Raw genomic sequence first — 23,114 nt, 5'->3', positions numbered from 1 at the left:
GTCTGTCTGTCTGTCTGTCTGTCTGTCTGTCTATTGTTCTGAACTTAAAAAATTCTACTTCCTACCACTAAATATGAGAAATACGTCTTGTTATTATGGCAACATGTTACCAGGTAGAAAAATAATCTTTGTTTACATTTGTACACACAGTGGTTCAAGAAAAGAGTTTGAGTCAAGCTTCACATTTTCACAAAGTTACTAAAGAAGTAAAAAAGCCAAATGAAAATGCTGTCATATCCAGTTTTTTATTGTTTAATCAAGATTATTAAAAGCATAAACCTTGGAAAAAAACGCCCCAAAATTTCACAGAATTTGTGAAAATTCACCATAAGTTTTTATCTTATAGCTATCTGTGACTTCTTTCTAAAAGCACAAACTTGAACTTGTTCTTGAAGTTCAGGATTGGATGGGAAAATATTTAAAAGCCTGTGGTTAGGAGAACCGACAGAGAAAGAGCATAAATGATAATGTTACCAATACCTGAGGAAAACTAAATGATTATAGGTTATGTAATGGCGGTAACAGTTTCATGACTATGACGCTAGTCTTTCCACTTCTTCTCTCAGTCGTTGGGCGTCACAACCAACGAACCCAGCCACCTGTCAAATGAGAAAAGAAGCAGCTCAGGTTTGTGTACTCACAAATACAAGCAGCTATACAAATTGCATTGTCCTGCCATATTGTTGAAAAAATGTGCCTTTTGCTTTGTATTTGGACCTACCCTCTCTCCGCCCTTGTAAAACTGGAAAGCAGGAATGGATCGGATTCCTTCTTCTTTAGTCTAGAAAAAAAATGAAAACCTTCATAGTTGACAATGAAGCAGAGAAGAAGAGCTCTCCTAAAGGACCTTTACTCTTAAACAGTGTGTGGGTGACGCTCTAGTTGCTGAAGTTAAGCGAGTAATTACGGACTGTTGAAGACACGTCTTTTGGGTGGGAGTCCTTCAACAATCTGTGATTTACTCGCTAACTTCAACCACCAAAGTGTCAGCTACGCACTGTTTAGGGAGAAGTAAAGGTCGATTAGGAGAGCTTTTCTTCTCTGCTTCATTGTCTACTACAAAACTGCAGCAAACAAAAGAAGTTTACATCAACATCTTTAACTTTTCCTGATTATTTAGAGCAACCAAAAGCAGCACAAATTGGCATTTTGACCTAAAAAGCTGCTAAAAGATCTATAAAACAGGCTGAATGATTCATTCCAATAGGAAACATTGGGGTGTTTACAGGCAGTTGGGCTATGTGACATCATCAATCACATGATTTAAAGATGGCGGAACACAGGCTCTAAAATGGTAAAATAGTCCCATTTTTAAAGGTAATAAAATGTTAAACATACATCTTCTAATGAGTATATTTCAATATTTTAGGCCACATTTGTAAAAACAGTGGAGAATCTCTTTAAAAGTAAATATGTTACATGATGAACTGTAGCACACTTACATCGACTTCATCAATGTTCACCCTAAGGAACGTCACATTTGTGTACTTGTACGACAACTCCTGCAAGAGAATGATTAAGAAAACAAATCTGCTCATCAGATTAATGAACACTTAAATATATTCACTTTTCAAATCAAGAGTTTTTATTTATCTCACCTCAAAGACAGGGGCCATAATCTTCCAGGGGCTGCACCACGTGGCCATGAATTCCACCGCCACCAGTTCGTTCTCAACACACAGCTTCTTCAACTCCTCCTGTACAGAATGACTAAAAGTCACTGAAGACTGATCAGATTTAAGACCCCAAATGTTATTACACAAATATTTTTTTAAAGAGTAACTAAACCCAAAAACCATAGGCAGAGTTTGAGATTCTTTTTAGGGGACGGTAGGGCAAAAGAGAAAATACAATTAAATATATAGACCGTCTTGAGATTCGTGGCAACCACTATTAGTAACATAATTGATAGTGCGTCGTTTAATGTTGTATAATTTATGATAAGCTTTCTGCTTCATTTGTACTACAGAACCATACATACTGCTGGACTCAGTGTCGCTTCACCATTTACAATGTGAAGAACAATTACGAAACAGAAGAAGAACCAACCTAAAGTCTCTCAAAAGTTTTTAAAAGAACAACAAATTCATTCATATATATATATATCTTTTACAGTCACTGTGTTTTATCGCGCTTCGAATATTTGTATATTAGGTACATATATTAAAATTTTTATTTTTTTTTAATGAATTTGGGAAAACTGGGCAATGCTCCCCCCGGGGGCCAAATACGGAGCAGTTTCATCCGAAGATTTTATGTAGGAAAATGAGCTATTTCAACATTAATGTGCCCTAGTTTGAACTTCTACATCCATCCATCCATCTTCATACCCGCTTATTCCCGCTTAACAGGGTCGCGGGGGAACTTCTACATATAAACGATATTAAAGTATGTAAGGCATCGGCAATATTCAAGCAATAAATGACATATCAGTCCTTGCCGGATCTTCTAAATTCTAAAATTCATTGATTTTGAATTTTTATTTGATTTGGGGGAAATTATGTCAAACATTTTAAGATAAAAATGCAGTATTTTTGAAAAATTAAGAGTTCTTTCATCATAATTGAGTTTGACACGTAGTTGTAGTTGTTTCCTGCAGCTAACTAAATGAATAAGTGATTTTAAACAAAGTGTCAAAGTCACATCAGTCAACCATGGACAGAAGCTCAGATAAATAGATGATTAATATTTAACATACATTTAATAATCCAACAAACTAATTTATAATTATGAGACAAGTTTGTATTAAAAATTAATACAAAGCTAAATAGAAATGAATCAATTAGATAAGAGTGGGTGTAGATATGGGTGTTGATGTTCGGAGCTAATAAAAGCTGCTACCTACCTTATCTTTCACTTCTGCATTGATCATGATCACGGCTGCTGATCGTGTCCCTCTGCCAACAATGAACTGTGAAGCTTAGAGATGAAGGGCTTAAAGCTAAAAAATGAAGTTACACAACTTAAACCCAAATCGCCGCAAACCATATGTGCTTTTTTACAAAATCATAATGCTTGACTGACAATGGGAGGGAACAGTATGCCTTTCTGTATTTCTCTTTGATGTTTTTCTTAACATTGAGTGTTAAACTAAATTATTCTCTCCTCTACATTTAGGCCTTTAGACTTTTATTATGGCCGACTGAAGTCATTATAAACAGCCTTTTTAAATTCTCACGAAAGCTGCAGTAAAGCTCTTAAAACAGGACACAACCCAACACATGAAAGCACTTTCCTTTATATGATCGCTCTAAAGCTGAATAATAAAACTTTGTTATTAATGCAGTACTATTACCAAAACCAGTCATCAGTTTAAAGTTACTTATCCAAATCACTGCGTTACCGTTTGTCATTTTCCTCATGAATGTGACACGTCAGGTTTTCAACAAGACAGCGCACGTGTTACATACTCGAGACAAAATATGTCATATTTTTCCAACAATTTAAGCCCACTTTTGCTTATTTTCACCCTTTGTCAGCAACTACACCAAACTTGCCATATTTCAACCTATTTTCATCACTTTTTCTTGCCATTATTCTATTTTTGTCCTTTTGATGCATTTGCTACATTACTCCAAAGTATCTTATGTCTCCATCAAATTCCAATGCCTTTTCTGCACATTTTTTCCACTTTCAACACTTATAAATCCTTTCCACCACTTTCCCACCTAATGTCACATATGTTGACTCGTTATTGTCACTTTTAATCTCTTTTCACCATATTTCATGCTTATTTTTTTTTGTTGCCAATTTAGCCACATTCATGATTAGTCATGCCCATTTTTTTGCCAGTTTAAACCAATTGTTGCTATGGTCCCCCCATTTCTGCCACTTTGCAATATTGACCCTTTGAACCCATTTTTAATTGCAACTTTTAACCAATTTTTGTGGTTTTTAAAATCCCATTTCACCACTTTTTCCACCATTTTTAACCCATTTTATTGCTGATTAAAACAAGGATTTATATTTTTATGGATGGGCCCCAAAAAGCTCTCCCCTTTTTTCCCCCTTATAGAAGGCCCCATCTACACATGTCTGTGTCCAACCACCTTCAGGTACTGTGGGGGTCCCTGGGCTCTGGAACCTTTATTTTGGGGGTCGCAAGTTAAAAAGGTTGACAACTACTGCCCTAAATGAATCAAGAGAACATTTCAAAACACTTCCTTCTTTTATTACATTTCACTAAATACAGAAACATTGGAAAAAGCTACAGACATGCTAACGTAACACTATCATGGTTGAGGGTTCACTGTTGAATCTTCAGATGGCGACGATGGCCTTGCCGATGTTTTCTCCGTGCAGTAATCCCATAAACGCCGCCGGCATGTTCTCAAAGCCTTTGGTGACGTGCTCCTGAGAACGCAGCTTACCCTGCAGGGAAAAGATCAAAGGACATAAACGAAAAGGCAAAGTGACGGTTAAATGTTTGTGCTTTAAATCTAAAAAAATGGTTAATAAAAGAAAGCAGATTAGTACCTCTTTCACCCACGCCATCAGTCTCTTCAGGGATTCCGGATGCTTGTGCTCAAACCTGCTTTGCATGAATCCCTCCATCTTTAGTTCCTTGAAGATCATGGTGAGGTGGGGGAATGGCCCTGAGAGCAACAAACAGGTGAAAGGGTTAAGATTCACCAAGCAATAACCAACTTTAGCATGACATCGCCCTCTAGTGGGAAAAAGACCTTAATGCTTGCAGGATTTAGTCAAGTTTGCTTACGTCTATCTATTAAAGCAAGGAATCGTTGTCTGTCTGTGGCTCCACTATCTCTGCTGTTCAGGGACAGACAGAGCTCATACTTTGAAATTGCCTGCAGTTTGGTTCAAAGCAAACTTTATTTATCCATTTCTCATGCACATATCCCATACATTTAAACCAGAGAAATCACACACGCTGTTTTACTTTGCACCCACAAATAAACCCCTTTATAACACTAGAGTACTAAGATACTGTTAAATGCAGATTAACAGATGAAATGTTTTATAAAATGTGAAAGAATACCAGTCTGTGATGTGATGTCGTTGTAAATGGAAATGCTTCCACACACAGCAATTCTCCCAAACTTCTTCATCTGCTGCAGAGCAACTGTTGAAAAAGGACCTCCCACCTGCAATAACAAAAACAAAACAAGGCTCATGAAAAGGAAGACGAACAAACCTGAACAGGACGATTATAAAGCTGTGGCGTCAGCGCGATTGATCGCTCACGTTCTCAAAGAAGCAGTCGTATCCCTCAGGAGACGCCGTCTTCAGGGCTTCCTCCAGAGAACTCACGGTTTTGTAGTTGAAAGCCTGGTCGAAGCCCAGCTCTTTGAGAAAAGCCACTTTGGCGTCGGACCCCGTTGATCCCACCACCTTACAGCCTTTGATCTTAGCGATCTGCCCAACGACGGAGCCCACCGCTCCGGCCGCAGCGTTCACCAGCAGCGTCTCGCCTTTCTGCAGAGCCAGGATTTCCTCTAGGCCGTAGAGAGCAGTGAGTCTGTGGAGAGGAGGATGGAAAGTGGACGCTCTGTGACCTTCTTAGGGTAAATAAACTATCTACAACTTGTTTATCGGTCTGCTCTATAACATAACAAAACATCTGGAGCATTCAGACTTGTTATTTTCCCTCAAGAAGACAAATTAATGTGTTTAGATAATTTAAAAAAGGCCTTGGTGTCATTTCCTCTCAGTACAAAAACGTAAACGCTTTATTAAATTGCATCTTAATTCCGGCAAGATTATTTTTTAATAATATGTTAAGGTTTCATTTATTCAGACAACAGTTCCTTAGGAAATCCACTTTGATCTCCTGCTCGCTTTGATGTTTCCTTGAGATTATTTTGGAATAATATTATTCAAAAAGAAGACAAAAAAAATTCTTGCTGGAATTACTACACGGAAGTCAAGGAAAGATGCCTTGACGAAGACTGGCAATTAACAGTCGAAACATGTCAGGAGATCAAAGTGGATTTCCTGAGGAACAGTTGTCTGAGTAAATAAAACCTTATAATAAAACACCTTAATTTAATTTGACTAACTTGGTTTTGTACTCGACATTAAAGTAAATGCCCCCCCCCCCCCTTTTTTTTTTTTAATTGAGCATAGTATTATTAAATATTACAATTTTTGGATGGTTTTTGACTACAACACATGCTTTTATAATTTAAAATTAAATCTGTTGGAGCACATCTGCTTAATGAACTTGTTTAAGGACAAAAAGTGATTATGGTTTGACAACACAATAAGCAAAATACAACACAAAAAGCACAATATGCACAACAGTAACATCACATTGGACTTTCAACTTAAAATCGTCAACTCTTCCCCATCCCTTCCATTGCCCTACCCTTACTCCCTCTTCCCTGCCCCTTTCCCTCTCATTAAGGTGTAACAGTAGCACTGCCCTCTCTTTTTATATTTGCTCTTTAACAACTTTTTTTTTTTTCCACCCTTCCTTAGGGAGGACTGGTGATGGTCACAATTATGCAACAAAATAAATGCATTTATTTAATGGCAATATCTAAAAAAAGGACAAAAACAATATGGCTTGATTCAATTTAAATGTCTGACATAAACATGATGGAAAACAGTTATATAAGACGGAGGGGTCAAACCCTTGGCTGTGAAAAAAAATTTAAGGACAGTGTTTGATTCGTCTCTACAGGCTTTTATTTTGAAATCTCTACTGTTTAAACTATTCAATTTGATGGAAAACTGACAACATGGATGCAAATTTCCTGTAAGACTTCCAACTGATCTATTATGAGAAAATGTTAAACTATGAATTACAAAACAAACACTTTATTAGAGCATTGTTGTTGCCATGGAGATGACTGCTTATTAACACATGTCAACAACATAATAAAGGAGGCACTTTGGATGCTCCTATTACGGACGGATCAATCAACAATATTACCTGCACTATACTGTATATATATTCATTAGTTATAAAATATAATTCGTGGATGTTGTGAAAAAATTAATTTTAAGTCACATTTCTTGTATTGTTATAAAACTATAATTGGCAATATAACTTTTCTGATATATTGTACAGTGTATCTATAATTACAGGACCTTAAATCTGTTATCGCCACAGATTTATTCTGACTTATTTGTAAATGTGTACTAAATGATGTGAAGTAAGTTTGAGGTAAAAGATCTCCTTTAGTCCCATCTCTACTAACGAACATCCTCCTCACCCAGGCATGCCGATGGTGCCCAGGGCCAGCGACAAAGACATTTCACGAGGCCAGTCGGCCATGATGGGAACCAGATCAGAACCATTGGAGATGGAGTGAGTTCTCCAACCACCGCGACTCACAACGTGACTTCCTACAGGAAACGCTGGGTTTTTACTCTGGGTCACTCTGCAGGAAATTAAAGGTACAAACACACAAGTTACACACTGGTTACTAAAGGGTAGGAAAAATATCAATACATCATATATTGCAAATTTTGGTATGGGACGATATGAAAAAAATAAATAAATAAATCCATATTTCGCCTTAGAATTGATTTTTCAAAAATAATTTTTTTTTTTTTTTTTTTCCACTTCTACATATGTGATCATTGGTTAACACTAAGGGCTCTATTTATTCATGTGAGTAAGTAAAAAGTTAAAAAAAAAAGGGCGGGGCAGTACAAGCATGCCAAATGATTGATTTTCAGCATTTCTAATATGTTAATTTACCAGTTCAAGACGGGACAAAATCTATTTCATTATAATTATTAACAAGCTGTCATCTATGCAGAGGTTGGTGAAACTTACAGGACGGAAACCTGAAACAGTTCAGATGCAGTGACTAAATCTCATCAAATCCACATTGTTCTTCAACAAAAGGCTTTCAAATTAAAATTGCGCTTTATCATTTTTACAGATGTTAATAACATTTACAAGTGGAACTCCATGTTCTGCGATTCCTTCAAAGACTTATGCGCGTTAAGTCTATTTACGAGCGGTGGGCCTGTCAGGAGCCTGGACCGGAGAACACGCGTGTAACTGCAGGCATGTTAAAATGCGCTGAAGTGCAAACGATAGAATTGGGCCCTATGAGTAGTGCACTTTCATGCACAGTTTAAACAAGAAGACATAGTCATCAACATCCCCCACCAGATTTGTTGTCATTATAACTCACAACCTTTTCTTAAATCTAACTTAGATGAATACATAAGATGTTGTCACATCACAATATAAAATTACTATCTTAAACTTTTTCTAAGAAAAGCTGTCCGCTTTGAAAATACCTCAAACAGAATAAAAAAAAAATGCCACAGGAGCAATAACTCCAGAAAAAAATATTTGTGTACTTCTCATTTTCGAACTCCATCAAGGTATTGATACCCTGAAGCCACACACCGAATTTGGTTATCCCATCTTTAAACGGTTTCTGAGAAAAGCTGTCCCCTTTGAAGACACCTCGAACAGAGTCCAAAGAAACAGAACAAGGGCAATAACTCTGGAAAAAATAATTGTGCGCTTCTCATTTTCAAACTCCATCAAGGTATTGATACCCTGAAGGCACACACCACATTTGGATATCCTATCTTAAATGGTTTTTGAGAAAAGCTGTCCCCTTTAACTCAGACGGATGGACGGACAAGCTCAAACCTATATCCCCCTTCCACACTTGGCGGGGGATAATAAGTTGTGATGTGCATTGTTTTTTGGAAATAGCGTTTGATATAACTGATGGTTTTGGATAATGAAAAAAAAAAAAAAAAAAAGCGAGATAATCTTTTCTGTTGAATTGCAAAACATCTGGAATCAACACCCAAGTATTGTGATATATCATCCCAACCCTACTGGTTACATCACTATGTGCACAAATAATTGTGTATTTTTGTATATTTGTTTTTGGGGTTACAAAAACTCCACTGTCACATTTGTTACACTATGAACTCATTTTGGTCAAAAGTATTTTGCCCTTTGGATTATGGGTTGTAATGACACTCTGAGTCACATGTTGTTGATCCACTGTGGCTTCCAACAGAATAACGCTAAACATGTGGCGTTCAAAGGGATTCCACTGAGGCTGTGACCATCTTATTAGTCCAACAGAAGAAAAAAAACATTTCCCTGGACACAGATCACATACTTTTATCCTTACAAGCATGAATCAAAGGCTTTGTGTTTGTTTGTCCTTTTCTGACTTTGTGTACTTCAGTCATGGTGGCAGATTAAAGCCATTTCAGGGGTTTTTCTTCTTACTTTGCTACTTGAGTTCCAATCATCACCTCCCCTTCGTTCATGCGCACTCTGCTGAATGGCCTGCAGAGAACAAAAAGTTATATAACATCTAATTTCCTCCAGCTTTGTTTCGGAGATACTGGCCTCATGTATGGGTCCACGCTGAGAAACACGGCTTCCAGCAGCACCTCTGAAAGCAGAAAGCCTGCAGTGTTTACATGGAGAGGAAGACAAATGTAGCAGCAGATTGAATAAGCAAAGCTGTCCGACCTCCATCTTTGAGCTCAGGGAGCTCCTCAACCTTCAGCTCAAAGTCGCTGTTCTTTGGGAAACCCTCAAAGTGTTTGGTCAGAATCCACGTCTTTGCCTGGACCATGATTCCTGGATTTGGGATGACTGTGAAATGGATTTATTGCCAAAAGAAATACAAGAATAACATTTATGCTGCGACATGACACTTGTTGATCATAAACTCTTACTTCTGCACTCTCATCATCAGGCATAAAATCACCTATTTATTCTAGAATTGTGCAAATTTCCAGTTCGCAGCCTAATTAACACTAACAAAGGACATACAGTTACGTTGATGATTTTCATTATTTACATTTACAGATAAAATCAAGTCACTTGCTTTTGGATGCAGAAATGCACTCCTCTATGCCAGTGTTTGTCAAATGGGGGTACGTGTACCCCTAGGTGTACGCGGTGGCACTACAGAGGATACTTGAGAGAGTGGAAAATTAACAAAAAAGCATGAAAAATATGGGGACTTTAAATGTGTATTTTTGGTTAAAAATTATATTTATAATAATGATGATGGAAATTATATTGATTAGAATATTTTATTTGAACTATATTTATATTTGACAAAGGGAAAGTAGAGTTGTTAAAGATTGTGTTGTGTTTCATTTAGAAAAAATGATTAAAAAAAGTTTTTTTTTTTATAAATGATTTAAAAAAAAAGAAACAATTACGAGATATTTCAGGCGACCTCATTTGAATTCCAGGCACCCCAAGGTTGAAAAACACTGCACTATATACTGTTTAATTCCACTTATTTACAAAACGAGATTCTTTAAAATGTGTTAACTCTCGTTAATTTTTTATAGTATTATGAGCAAAATTTTGTCGTCGGACAAAGGGGGTACTTGAGTTAAACAAGTATGAGAATCGCTGATCTATGCAATAAGACAGAAAATTATTTTGATTCCACAAGTATTGTTACAATTACATTTCTTTAACATCTTTCACTTTTGGTTTCACCTTAATTTCCACTACTTTTTTTGTGCATTTGATGGAAATGTAAATTTACTATTTCCCTAAGAAGAGATCAAAAGCCTCTTTTTGGCATAAAATGCAGACAAATAAGACAATCCCTAAAAAATGAAATTGAAATAATAATAATAATAATAATAATAAAACTAGTTCCTGACAAAAATATGTCCTTGTTTCTTTCTTGTTCTACAAAATAATTCTATTTGTTACCTGAATTTATTAACAGACTTAAGGAGATTTTTCCATCTTTTCCCCCACCATCAGCTTTGTGTGTCCTATTGTTTTGCAAAAATAAAATCTATTGAAGAACTAATTTTATCTCCTGATATAAATTATGCGCAGAACACATTTCTTCAAACAATAAAACTCAGCAGGGACAATGAAATTCAAATAATACAACACAATTACAAATAAACACCAATGCATACCCTAATGCGTTAAGCAGATTTAGTTATAACATGATGTACATCAATTTGTCTTTTTTAGACACTCAAAAAACATAGCTGAGCTAGCTAAACTTTCTCTAATTAACTTGAACCGCTACAATAAGACACAATATAACTTATAATCATAAATAACTTTATAAGGTTTCTATAAAGACTTACCTTCTGTGTTTTGTCTCTTTTTGTTCAGAAACGGCAGAAGTGGGCTAGAGTAGAGCAACGTGACAACCTATAAAGGCGTGAGAACGGAGAGGGCGGGACTAAACGTCTGTCGTCGCATATGATTGGCTAGAAAGTTCACGCAGGGCGTAATTACGTCAGACGTAACGACGTAGTTTTTGTTTGTACGTTTTGGCGCGGGGAGAGGAGGACGTTAATGAGCGGCTAAGAGTTAAACTGTGAGTATTTTGGCCAAAGTTTATGCATTTACTCTCTTTTATCGGGCGGAATAGACGAAAACCGGCATGTTTTCTGTGTTACATCCGTCTGTGTGTTTTATCCTTTTCAGCTTCACTGACTTTTGTTAATTGTTTACATGTGCTAGCTTACTAATGTGTTCAAAACAAGCTAAAGACACTTTGAAATATTCATAAAACATAACTTAGAACTCATTTTTAAGATGAAATACATTCCTTAATACCTTTGTGAAGTTTTGATAACTGTAAAGAGTAGAAGGAAACATTTATAGCTTTGTATAAAGACATGAGGAGTAGTTTTCTGAATTGTCATCCATCACAACCTAAATAAATCTGCATTTACTAATGAAAGCCAGTGATAGAAAACTTTAATAAATAGTAGACATTTTATTACAGCAGCACCTACATTAGAGATTAAAAAAAAAATGTATGTATATGTAAGTGGGGACATAACATCACAACAATAATCAATATACTGTTAACTTATGAAATGAAGAAGAGATGTGATTGTTTAAGACTATTTCTGCCAACAAAATTACATTTTACCTCCTTTTTGAAAGTTTTGTTGATGTAAAAGATAAAATGGTGCTTACAACTTAGTCTAGAAACTGATATATAATATTTATGTAACATCACCGACTTTTAAAACAATTTATTCATACACATTTCTCTTAACTGTCATTCTTATTCACCATGATGTGTTATTGGACAGGTGTGTATTTGTGGTGCAGCTGTTTGGAGTAATCCATAAGGTTTTTTTTCTTTTACAAAAAAATATCCTATAATCACCTGTGAATTTTTTTCTTACGGTTAAGTTTTTTTTAATATACATTTGAAATGCTTTTTTTTTTTTTTTTGTTGCCCTTACTAAGGGGATCCTGATCCAAAATTGATATCGGATATTGGTCAGATATCAGCAAAATAAGGATTCCGATAAATTATTATTTTTTTTTTTCAATTGGATATTTTAAAGGTTATTTTTCAGGGTCTTCAAAAAAAAAAAATCAATTGTAGAACATGTTTAAGTTAAATTTGTGGTTATTTTTCCACTTTATTATATATATTTTCAAAAAGTAGATTTATTGAAGTTCTTTTTCAGGGTTTTCTTATTTTTAAAAATATAGTATTCATTTGTAGAATGTAGAATATTCTTACATTGGAACCGGTTTCGGCCAATCCTAAAGGTTGCACTATTCATATCGTATCAGAAGTGAAAAAGTTCAACCCAAATATGACAGATTAGTTTGGAAATTATAGTTTTATAGTTTGCATGAACCGTTTTACTAATAAAAGTTTCTTTGCTAAGGCGACTTTATTATGTTGTAGTTTTTCTTGATGATGTTTGTCTTTAGTTCTGAGAAGTGAAGAATCGTCTTGAACTGGAGATAAAACGTGACTTTGACGACCGTTTGTTTGCACCTACAGCTGAAAAACCTGAAATAATCACAGCTATATATTAAAAATGTACTTCACTTTCGCTAATCCTTTCTCTTTTTTTTATTCTTTTATTTTATTTCATGTGCTGGTGTGTGAATAACTAGCTCTGTGTGTTGGTGGGAACAGTGGTGAGAAATGCTAGATGGTGCTCAGTTTGTGGAGGCCTTGGGCCGCCTTGGTTACCCCGGCGTTGCCTCGCTGAAGCCCTCTGAGTTTGATTGGCTGTTCCACTGTGCCCCGGAGAACGTACACTTCTTGCGCTTTGTGTGTCGAACCCTGAACCGGTGCAACGTGCTCACCCCGGAGGAGGCGCAAGCTTTTGAAGAACTTCAGAAGTCTGGCAAGCCCATCTTGGACGAAGCAGCTCTGGGAGAGGTGCTTAAATCTGTCGGACCTCCAGCCGGTGGCGGGACTTCTTCATCCTCGTCCTCCCTGTGTGAATCTGAAGATGATTTAGCGTTAGAGGAGCTGGAGGCGGAGCACCAGGCGCTGCGAAAAGAGAAGGAGCTGAAGCAGCGGCGCCACAACAAGCTGCAGGCTGTGGCCACGATGCGCGCTGACGTGGACCTGCGTCTTGCTGCAGAGCTGGACGCGGCTACGTGTAAGCTAAAGGAAGCCAGTGCGTCTATCGGAGCTGAGAATGCCAACACCAATGCTGCGTTACAAAGCCTAAGTGACGAAGTGAGCAGACTAGCTTCATATCTCCCAGTTGAACCAGACGTCAAACCAAAAGAAAAAAGACTGTCTGAAAAGCCCATTGGTCTGATCTCTCAGCTGCCTTTGGATCCCTACCTTCAACAGGAAGCGCTCAACACCAAAACACTCGGTCTGTTCACACAGAAGCATTTCTTCCAGGATGTCTCCGATATCATAGAGACTTCCTCATCAGAGCGCCTCCAAGTTATGGATCTGAGTTGTTGTGGAGCAGAGGAAGAGGATGGGGATGAGGGTGGAGGGCGGGAGGAGCGACAGGTGGAGCGCAGAAGGACGGAGATGGCCAGACTTCAGTGGTCTCACATCGTAGCCCAGCACCAACTGATGGAAGCAACAGCAGAGGAGAAGAGTTTGAGGGCCGGACTGGACTGGCTCTCAGAAAAACACTCTCACACCAAGGTAAATGAAGGCCTTTGTTTTCTCTCTGATTATAAAATGAAATAATTTAAGAAACTATATTAAAATTAGGGATAGGATATGGATTTTTTTAGTGCCGATGCCGATACTGATTTTTTCCCATCAGCCTTAGCCGATGACTGATACGGACTGCTGATTTTCTTGAGCCGATATTTGGAGCCGATACTACTTATTCTTCCTCAATTTACATCATAAAAATTACACAATGATGATAACAAAATGGTACGAGTCTCAATTTTTTAAAAAGGAACATTTATTAAAAATTAACAAAAGTGAGGTCGGACGACAAGTAAAAAATATTTAACAAATATTAAAAACTGGTGATGTCGAACAGAACAATTAAAATATTTCTGCTGTGTAAATAATATCGGCAAATGCAGCAGCTCGCATCAGCCAATGCCGATACACGTAAAAAACGCAAAAATCGTCTGATACATCGGTGTATCAATAATAAAAATAAACAAAAGATTTGCTGCAGATGGCTTAACTCCAGAAAGAAAAACAAAACAATAATTACATATATTACTGCATACACATACTTTGTGTTCAAAAGGGAGTGGGTGGAAGTATAAACTTATAAGTCCCGCCCCTTTTCCTCCATTACAGTAACAAATAGTTCAATTTTCACCATTGTGTTTTCTAACCATTACTACTGTTAAGGGTTGGGTTCAATTACATTTTTCAGTTACAATTGCATTTTCAATTATCCATGTTCAATTATGATTACAGTGACAGCATTGATTCTAATTACAATTATTTTTTTTATCCTCAGTCAATTACAGTTACGTTCTCAATTACTAAAGTTCAATTACAATTAATCACAAATAACCTAATACAAGCAAAACATATTCTTGTGTTAGCTTTGTGTTAGCATTTTTTATGACAACAGGTCTTAAATGAGCTGTAAAATACACTAAAAACTAATATTTATCATCTGATTTCTTTCCTATCTATTGTTCACCCGGTTAGGCTTCCTAATCAATAAAAATATGGTTTTTAATATTTTTGATGTGGATGTCTGAGCCTTTTTTGTCGATTTGAAAAAAATAAAAAATAAATTAAATGATAGAATGTGCGAAAGCTTGATATGAAACATTTTAATAATTAACTATGTATGTGTAGAACTGTAGCATAATTCCCCAGTTTAGCATTATAATACAATTGACAATTTTTCTAGAACTTTCATGGCATTTATAATTAGAAAGTTGAATATTAGAACTCAATTTCGACTACGATATTACAAATACACATTTTTACATTTTATAGTTGCGTAATAATTGTAAATAATGATCAATTACGTGATTACAATTATAATTGACCCCAACCCTGACAGTCTCTTCTCTTTGCTCTTTCCAGAGCATTTCTTCATCCTCCTTCCTGCACGTTCGTGAGGTTTCATCCAGGAAAGAGTTGCAGGCTGTGATGGCGGAGCTGGACGCCCTGATGCACGGACCAGTACCCACTGCTCTCAGGGAGTCGGCCAGGATGCTTAACGTGCCCGTAGTGAGAGGCGACCTGGATCTGCAGCTCGCCAGGCAGGATTACTACACCTCTAGTCAGGACCAGGTCAGCTTCCTACAGCACTACCAATGAATTATTAAAAGTAACATTTAGATTTGTAAGATGTTTTTTCATAAAGACGCTTTGCCGTGTGAACTCTCCCATGCAGGTGCGTGACTTCCTCCTGCGTCAGAAAGCGTCCTTTGACCTGATCCTCCTGGCCCAGGAGATGGAGCTGAGGCGATGGCGGACATGTCAGAAACAGCTGGGAGACGTTAACGGCAGACTGGTGAAGGAGGGCGAGGCTGCTTCCCTCAGGATGGAGTCCCTAGCTCACCCTGACCTGGCGATCAACCACAGGCCCAACCCCATCATCAGCTACAAGGACGTGGCCTCCTGCAGGTTAGTGCTCACAGACTTATGAAAAGCACACTTAGTAATGTTTAAAATAGGGGTGTCATGATACTACTTTTTTTTGACACAATACCAATATTGCAACCTTGGTTGTTGGCTGAAACCTTATTTTGTAGTGTGAACTGTTAGAAAAGACTTGATCAAGGGGTATTACTCAAGCAGAGAACAATAGTCAGCAACAGTAGGAATGAGACTAACTGACCCATATAGAAATTTTAGATGCAGGCGGATATAATCCGGCACTTGTTTTTGGTTATTTTTGGCTGATAATGGACCGATAAACCATAATAATATCAGATCAGGATGCCCTTGGTTAAAAAGAACTTGTTTTGAAAGAATGTATTTACTGTATCTTCAAAAATCACTGTAAAGCTAAAATGATGATAATTAGATATTTATTGTTTTTGTGTTAGTACTATTTTCATACAAGGAAAAATATTGTGGCAATCGTAATATTGTTCCAAAACATGTAGGTCAGGATTTAGAATCAGAATTAGTTTTATTTTAGTTGAGTTTTTCGGCAATACAAGGAATTTGAGTTAGTGAATGGTGCGTTAAAACCAAAAATAAACTAGAAACATAATAATAATAATAATGATGATAAAGAAAATCTAGTCTCTGTCAAACTATTTCTGAGTCATGTTGTGAGATTTCATAATAACATTTTGAGAATTGTTATTTCCATCTCGCCGACCAACTGTTTACAGGGATAAAAATAGCAATTTCCACTTGGTTTTGTTTTAAAATAATAACAATGTTGCCATTTTGCTTTCAGGAAGTGAGTTTTGTCATTTTCGTCCGTTTTCCTTGATCCAGAAAATCGTAGGCCCTATATCTGAAGTCTATTCACCAAATTAGGAGGCAGAACGAAGCTTCCGCTTTTGAAATTATAAGTACCTAGATGAAGAAAAGAGAAACTGGTATCATCTGCCTGGAAGTGGGACTCAATATCTCAGTGCCAAAATGGCAATTTGAAATCTTGTTTTTGGTCTATTTAATACTATAGAAAGGGAAACAAATGTGTATATAATTTTGGCCTTATAATTAATGTGCCCACAGATTTCCTCACCGTCTCTAACTCTCTTTACACAGACTGCTCCAGCTTCTGCAGCACGACTCAGACCGTAGCCGCTCCGAACCGTATCAGACGTACAAGGCTCTGGATCAGGCGGCTTCCGATCTGGCAAGTAAGCTCCGGTTGACCCGGGAAGCCCTGGCAGGCGCTTGGCGTCAGCAGCGCTACACGGCAGCTCGCCTAAACCAAGACTGCCAGGCGCTCCAACAGGCCACGTACTCCCAGATACAGCAGCTGGTCTTAGGCCCACAGGTACGTCCAGTGGCCACCACTGACCTGGACCATCTTTGCCCCAACGCACAGGTGGGTGTGTTTCACGTTGTTCAATGCACAGTTTTCATAAGCAGTCAATAAGAAGCCATGCTGTGAGTCTGACTTTCTATTACAAATCACTGTTGGCGAGGGAAGCTGGTAGCACAGTGTGCATGCTTATCCACAAACAGTATGTGCTTTTGTTCAGTGCTTTAGTGCAGGGGTTCTCAACCTCGGGGTCAGGTCCCCATTTTGGGGCTGAGAAACATTTGAAGGGGGTCACCAGATGCCTTATGAAACTTAGAATAAGGCATATATATTAAAAAATTGAGCCCATTTTTGCTTATTTTTTACAAATGTTTTGCAACTACACAATACTTGCCATATTTAAAAAATTTTTAATCTGTTTTCATGACTTTTTCTTGCCATATTTTTGCTCCTTTTAATGCACATTTACTACTTTACTCCCATTTTTCTAACTTCTTCATCAAATTTCAATGCCTTTTCTGTAATTTTTTTTCCACTTTCAAAACATTTTCAGCACTTATAAACACTTTCCACAAGGGGTCACCAGATGCTTAAAAAAACAAAGATTTTTTTTTTTTAACAACTTGAGCCCATTTTTGCTTCTTTTTACCCTTTTTCTGCAACTACACTAAACTTGCCATATTTTAACCTATTTTCATCACTTTTTCCTGCCATATTTTTGCTACATTACTCCCATTTCTGCCACGTCTCCATCAAATTTCAATGCCTGTACATTTTTTCCACTTTCACTACATTTTCTGCACTTATAAACCCTTTTCACCACTTTTCCCACTTATTGTTGCACATATTGACCCATTATTGTCACTATTTTCTCCGTCCCACACATTTACAAAAGCAACAACACAACAATGTAGAATATATAAAATATAAAGACGGGACAACAACAACACAAGTATTTACGATGAGAATGCAGATATTAATATTAATTTCATATTCATGTCTACTTTCTGACTATAAATATTCGAAATACCTTTTAATTTTGCTGACTTTATGGATGGACCCCAAAAAGCTCTCCCCTTTATTCCCCCTTATAGATGTCCCTGTCTCCACATGACTGTTCTTCAATGTTTATGTCTGTGTTCAACCACCTTATTTTAGACGTCGCAGGCTGAAAAGGTTGAGAACCACTGCTTTGGTGCATGATGATGTGAACATTTTGAGATGGAAGAAGTTTTTTATACAGATTATTGTTTTTGCTCCTTCTCATTCTTTCATCTGTTATCTCCACAGGAGTTGACAGTAAAGCTCCGGGAAGTGGAGTCTCAGCTGCAGAGTTTGCAGCGAGTGATGCAGGAAATCCTGGAGGAAGTGAAATCTAAGCGGCCACAGCTGGAGCGCAGCTCCCTCCTCAGGCGGGAGAGGGAGCTGTACGTCTACTTCCACTTGGATCCTCGGCTGCTACAGAAAATAGTTGAAGACTTGGAGGGAAAAAGGGCAGCAAAGCGAGGGCAGCAGTAGAACATGGAAGCTGAAACGAGACGAGTTTTTGCAGCACTCGGAGAAAAAAAAAAGACAAAAGATGATGAGATTTACTGAAGTGTTTGATTTCTGTTGAATAACCACAATTTGAATTCCTAAGCACTAATATTTGTACTGTTTATTTTGTGTTCAGTCTTATGTCTCTAAGGTTCCAATAATCTATTTCAACAATAAACTGTTAAATCTTTGTTATTCTTTATATACATCATCTGAATAAATAATAAAAAAAATTCTTCAGGTTACCCTGATTAAATCAAATGTCTTTTTTGCTGTGTAGGTTTTTGTTAGAAGAGGAAGTTGTTCAGTTAGGGAGGAGATGGAGATGGAGCAGTCTGACAGCAGGCTGTACACAGGTGGCCTGTCCCAGGCGGCCCTCAGGATCCTGGCCGCCCTGCGCTCTCAGAGCCTCCGAACCAGACGCAACCAGAACTACTCCAGTTACAACAGGCAAAGTCAGTCAGGGCAGAAGTTGGAAATATTTTCTGTAGATTAAGATTTGTCACAGTGAATGTCCTGTGACCGTAAAATCAGAGCCATAATTTAAAGATTTGGTTTTGTTTATGGGGATTTAATCTCTGTGTGGCTAGTGTGCTGTATTTTTAGTAGCTTTCACTTTCTGTGTGTCTGCATCAGTGGAGAGGTTTGATAGCAGTCAAAGAGCGACTTGGAGGGAAGAATGCATGGATCGGTGAGTCACAATGATATTAGTGTGTGTTTAGGATAAGTTAGGTTTCCATGCAGTTTTTTTTTTAATGTTTTAAACATAATGGTAGTTGTGATTCCAGCAAGTTCATTTTGTCTTCTTTTTTAATAATATGTTATGTTTCATTTATTCGGACACATTTTTTTCCCCATGAAATTTATTTTGATCTGACAAGTTTCAACTGCCAACTGTCAGTTTTCCTCAGAGGCGTCTGCTTATCGCTTTGATGTGCCCTTATTAGTTCTTTTTGGGTGTGGAGAAGAGAGTCCCTGCTGTGGGAGAGTAAAAATGTTCCCTGCTGAGACCATTGGTTGATAGGAGGCGTGGCCAGCCTGACAGTTTGTTCATGCCCAGAAAGTACTCATAAGGACACATCAAAGCAATCGGCAGATGCCTTTGAGGAAGACTGACAGTTGACAGTCCAAACATGTCAGGAGATTAAAGTAAATTTCCTGAAGTTGTCTGAATGAATAAAATCGTGACATATTAATGATGGTTGTGAAAAACATGCCATAATTGTGTTCAAAAGCCGCAGTTTTGTAAAGCGGGTCCTTGATTTTTATGATCTCATGATGAGCAGTGTTTGTAGCTTCCAAAATCCTTTCTCCAATGCATTTTGACGCAGGTCCTTTGTCTCCGTCCTCCACCGAAACTCTTCTGAGACACAAAGTTCTCAGTCCTCACAGGCATCTCTGTCGTCCCACGGTGATTACACTTCTTCCTTCTGCCAGGATTCCTCATTTCAAACGCTGACGTCTCAGGTAAAAGAACTCAACCAGTTCACGCAGGAAAGCTCTGAACACACTCGTCAGGAAGAGTTTTCCAAAGCTGAATTCCCCTCTCAGCACAAAGTCAAAGCTGCTCTTTGCATCCAAATACCCCAGAGACTTCCTGCATATCGAGCGTCGCCCTGGGCAAAGTAAGCACACACTGATACAGAGAAGATTTAAATGGATCAGAAAAGTAAAAGTCTCTGATGTGATGAGATCTTTCTGCCGTATTTTATCCTTTTTTTGTAGCTCCTCTGCAGGAATCAAGTCATCTTTCGTCCTCAGTGTATCCCCAGACGAGGACGGTCCTGATGAAATGCTTTTCCCAACAACAGAGCAGCTTAACTCTGAGAAAAATGAGCCCCAATTGTCATCCTGTCGAACACCACCTGAAAAGACAGATTACGTATTTTCCGAATACAAAAGGAAAACCCCTGGAAACATTGATTCTGTGAGAAATGAGGAAGATGATGTGTCACGCTGTGTGAGTCTTACAAACCTCTGTCATGCCAGTGAAGAGGTTACTTCAATATTTAAGGCAAACACACATGAAGTAAGACATCTATATCCTGCACAGAAAGATGACCAGGTAAACCAGTCATCAGACTCAAAAGTTCGAAATCCTGGGAAGAAAGAGAATATGTTAGAATATAAAGACACAGGAGATAAAATTCAAACTACCATTCATATTCAAGCCACTGAAGGACATTCAAGAAGTCCAAAGAAAATCACCCTCTGCGACGCAGACTTCTCTCCACAAATGGCTCAGACTGTGAGTGGATCAGATCCACTGCTTCTGTCTGAGTCCACTGCTCTAGTCCATGAAGACAATGGTCAAGGCCTTGATGCAAGAGCTGGAAATGAGATGGAGATGGGAAAAGGTTCCAATTGTTCCCCAAAGAAAAGGTGTGAGACTAATAACCAAAGAGCTGCAGGACTGCAACAGTCTAACAGTGAAGATATAAGAAAATCTGCAGGTGTGTATGCTGTGAGTGATCCTGTCTTTAGTCAACCCCCGGCATATGCAACTGGTGGCCCTAGGGCCACATACGGCCTTCAATTTTATGCTGTGCAAAATCTCAAACACATCCAAATTTACAGAAAGATATTTAAAAAAAAAAACACCAAATGAAAGCAGACAAAATGACTCTAGTCCAAGCACACACAAAACCACAATTAATATACAAAAGGACTCTAACAATACAGAAATCAACAAAAAGAGAAGTAAAATATACAAATTGAGTCTAACCACAATAAAAACACACAAAATGACTCCAAACACGCAAAAGATACATAAACACAAATAGTACACAAAAGGGCTCCAACAACTCATAAAAATATATGCAAAAATGACTCAAAGCACACACAAAATGACAATTAAAATACTGAATAACTCCGAATACACAAAACAATGATCAAAATAACCAAAATGCACAAACTGACAACATAAACTAACAAAATGCACCAAACAACAAAATTAGAATTTCAATTCAACTTTGTATAGTGCAAATTTACAACAAGGTCATCTCAATGCGCTTATCAAAATATAAAATTCATAAGAAAGAAAAAACCCAACAAGATCCACATGAACATGCATTTAGCGACAGTGGAAATCTCCAGCAGAACCAGGTTCAGAGGTGGCAGCCATCTGCGTCAACTGGTTGTGGTTAGTGAACAGAAGGACCAACAGAACAGGATAGAGAGATAGAATATCAGAGTGTCTCAGACTAGTTGAGCCATGAACCACAGAGCAGGAACTGCCATCATCAGCTTCACGACACCTGAAACAGAGCAGAGAGAGAAGGACGAGGAGAAGACACTGACTGCAGAAAAACATGATACAGTATTATCAAGTCAGCCTGTCTTGGCCTTCGGCCTCACTTCCAGTGACCTAGTCAACACTTATTGTATGACAGATCTCTTCCCGTTCATTGGTAAACTAACAGCGATTCCAAGGCCTGTAAATGCGACCGTTCACAGACGAGCCCATGTCTGCTCTAGCGATTAGGTTATGTCATGATTCAGTCCTGTTTATGCAGACTGTAAATCATAACTAGCTACATCAGAATTTGAATCTTTTCCGTTTATTGAACCAGTAAATGCGACTGTTTACAGACGATTCCATGTCCATTTTCGCAATTAGATTGTTATGATTTTTTGTTCTCTCCTGTGTTATTGCTCGGATTAGTTATTGAAGCAATTCGGTTCACATTTTTGTGGCCCCTGCTTTGATAACAGTAGCCCATCTCTGATGGAACCTATGCAGTGCAACACTGGTGAAGTTAACGGAGTTTTGATAGTGGAGGGATATAAGGTCTGTCAGTGAACCACATGATAATCTTTCAACGCCTTTCTCGTTAATATTTATAGGAGAAACTTGGTGAAAAGAACAAACATAAAACTAAAAAGCAGTAGAGGTTTGTTGCACCAGATTAAAGCTTTACAGCTAATTACAAGTGAAGTCTATGAAACATGTTAGAAACAAGAGCAAGAGTGGTTAGTTGAGCAGAGTAGACAACAGAAATAGACATACATAAAACTATAGGCACTGACTAAGGCTGAACGATTAGCCTTAATCGTATCGTTTTAAGGTTTTCACACCTGCGATAATGTAACCTCAGATGCTAGAGGTTTTTTATTCCGTCTTTGTCATTTGAGTGATATATATGTTTACCAATCAGAATTGCCGAGAACTGCCTTCCTGGGCTGCTGGCCAATCAGAGATAGTTACAGGACACACGATTGTATGCGCTACAAATACTACAATTTCAGTAGTCAATCAAGTGCGTCTGACAGAAAAACATCTTCTTTGTTATTGCAGATAGAATGCTGAATGCACAATAAATCATTTTTAGATTTGTTTAATTTGAATAATATCAATTCACTCTTTTAAATGCATTTATTTATTCATGGTTTATTTAATAAGTACCGATGCCAATATATAAACTGTGGACAACAGTCCCAAGCAGGTGATTTATTTGCTTAGTTCACATTATCTTGTT

The 23,114-nt window shown here is 37.7% G+C and overlaps 3 protein-coding genes across 4 annotated transcripts; 1 reads left to right on the top strand and 2 right to left on the bottom strand.

The window, feature by feature from the left end:
• Nucleotides 1-533: 533 nt before the first annotated feature.
• On the bottom strand, nt 534-2,872 carry LOC114480806 (thioredoxin-1-like). Its single transcript, XM_028475230.1, has 5 exons — nt 2,846-2,872; nt 1,599-1,697; nt 1,443-1,502; nt 722-781; nt 534-599 (listed from the first exon to the last, which is right to left on the bottom strand). Exons 1-5 carry the CDS (start codon nt 2,870-2,872, stop codon nt 534-536), a joined length of 312 nt encoding a protein of 103 aa, XP_028331031.1.
• Nucleotides 2,873-4,149: 1,277 nt separating this feature from the next.
• LOC114480693 (prostaglandin reductase 1-like) lies at nt 4,150-11,166 on the bottom strand. The gene is made up of 9 exons (XM_028475077.1): nt 11,050-11,166; nt 9,440-9,565; nt 9,314-9,359; nt 9,191-9,250; nt 7,182-7,349; nt 5,206-5,479; nt 5,000-5,105; nt 4,477-4,595; nt 4,150-4,371 (listed from the first exon to the last, which is right to left on the bottom strand). Exons 2-9 carry the CDS (start codon nt 9,543-9,545, stop codon nt 4,261-4,263), a joined length of 990 nt encoding a protein of 329 aa, XP_028330878.1. The 5' UTR covers nt 9,546-9,565; nt 11,050-11,166; the 3' UTR covers nt 4,150-4,260.
• Nucleotides 10,976-18,675, top strand: haus3 (HAUS augmin-like complex, subunit 3). Of its 2 annotated transcripts, none has more exons than XM_028475075.1 (6): nt 10,976-11,285; nt 12,845-13,853; nt 15,228-15,437; nt 15,541-15,773; nt 16,878-17,163; nt 18,391-18,675. In XM_028475075.1, exons 2-6 carry the CDS (start codon nt 12,876-12,878, stop codon nt 18,616-18,618), a joined length of 1,935 nt encoding a protein of 644 aa, XP_028330876.1. In that variant the 5' UTR covers nt 10,976-11,285; nt 12,845-12,875; the 3' UTR covers nt 18,619-18,675. The 2 variants fall into 2 exon arrangements, with proteins under 2 accessions (XP_028330876.1, XP_028330877.1); XM_028475076.1 differs by having other exon boundaries at nt 11,243-11,285; nt 12,867-13,853.
• The last annotated feature ends 4,439 nt before the right edge of the window (nt 18,676-23,114 follow it).

This window comes from Gouania willdenowi, chromosome 18 (assembly GCF_900634775.1).
Source record: "Gouania willdenowi chromosome 18, fGouWil2.1, whole genome shotgun sequence".
NCBI classification, from domain to species: domain Eukaryota; kingdom Metazoa; phylum Chordata; class Actinopteri; order Blenniiformes; family Gobiesocidae; genus Gouania; species Gouania willdenowi.
This window is presented reverse-complemented; position numbering and strand designations above follow the sequence as displayed.

Coding starts and splice junctions, on each gene's coding strand:
- LOC114480693 (XM_028475077.1), bottom strand. CDS start 9,545: ATGGTCCAGGCAAAGACGTGGATTCTGACCAAACACTTTGAGGGTTTC. Junction 5,480..7,181: donor GGCACCATCGGCATGCCTGG/GTGAGGAGGATG, acceptor TCCTCTCCACAG/ACTCACTGCTCTCTACGGCC. Junction 4,596..4,999: donor CGACATCACATCACAGACTG/GTATTCTTTCAC, acceptor TGTTGCTCTCAG/GGCCATTCCCCCACCTCACC.
- haus3 (XM_028475075.1), top strand. CDS start 12,876: ATGCTAGATGGTGCTCAGTTTGTGGAGGCCTTGGGCCGCCTTGGTTAC. Junction 13,854..15,227: donor AAAAACACTCTCACACCAAG/GTAAATGAAGGC, acceptor TGCTCTTTCCAG/AGCATTTCTTCATCCTCCTT. Junction 15,438..15,540: donor ACACCTCTAGTCAGGACCAG/GTCAGCTTCCTA, acceptor TCTCCCATGCAG/GTGCGTGACTTCCTCCTGCG.
- LOC114480806 (XM_028475230.1), bottom strand. CDS start 2,872: ATGATCAATGCAGAAGTGAAAGATAAG. Junction 1,698..2,845: donor ATGCAGAAGTGAAAGATAAG/GTAGGTAGCAGC, acceptor CATTCTGTACAG/GAGGAGTTGAAGAAGCTGTG. Junction 1,503..1,598: donor TTATGGCCCCTGTCTTTGAG/GTGAGATAAATA, acceptor ATTCTCTTGCAG/GAGTTGTCGTACAAGTACAC.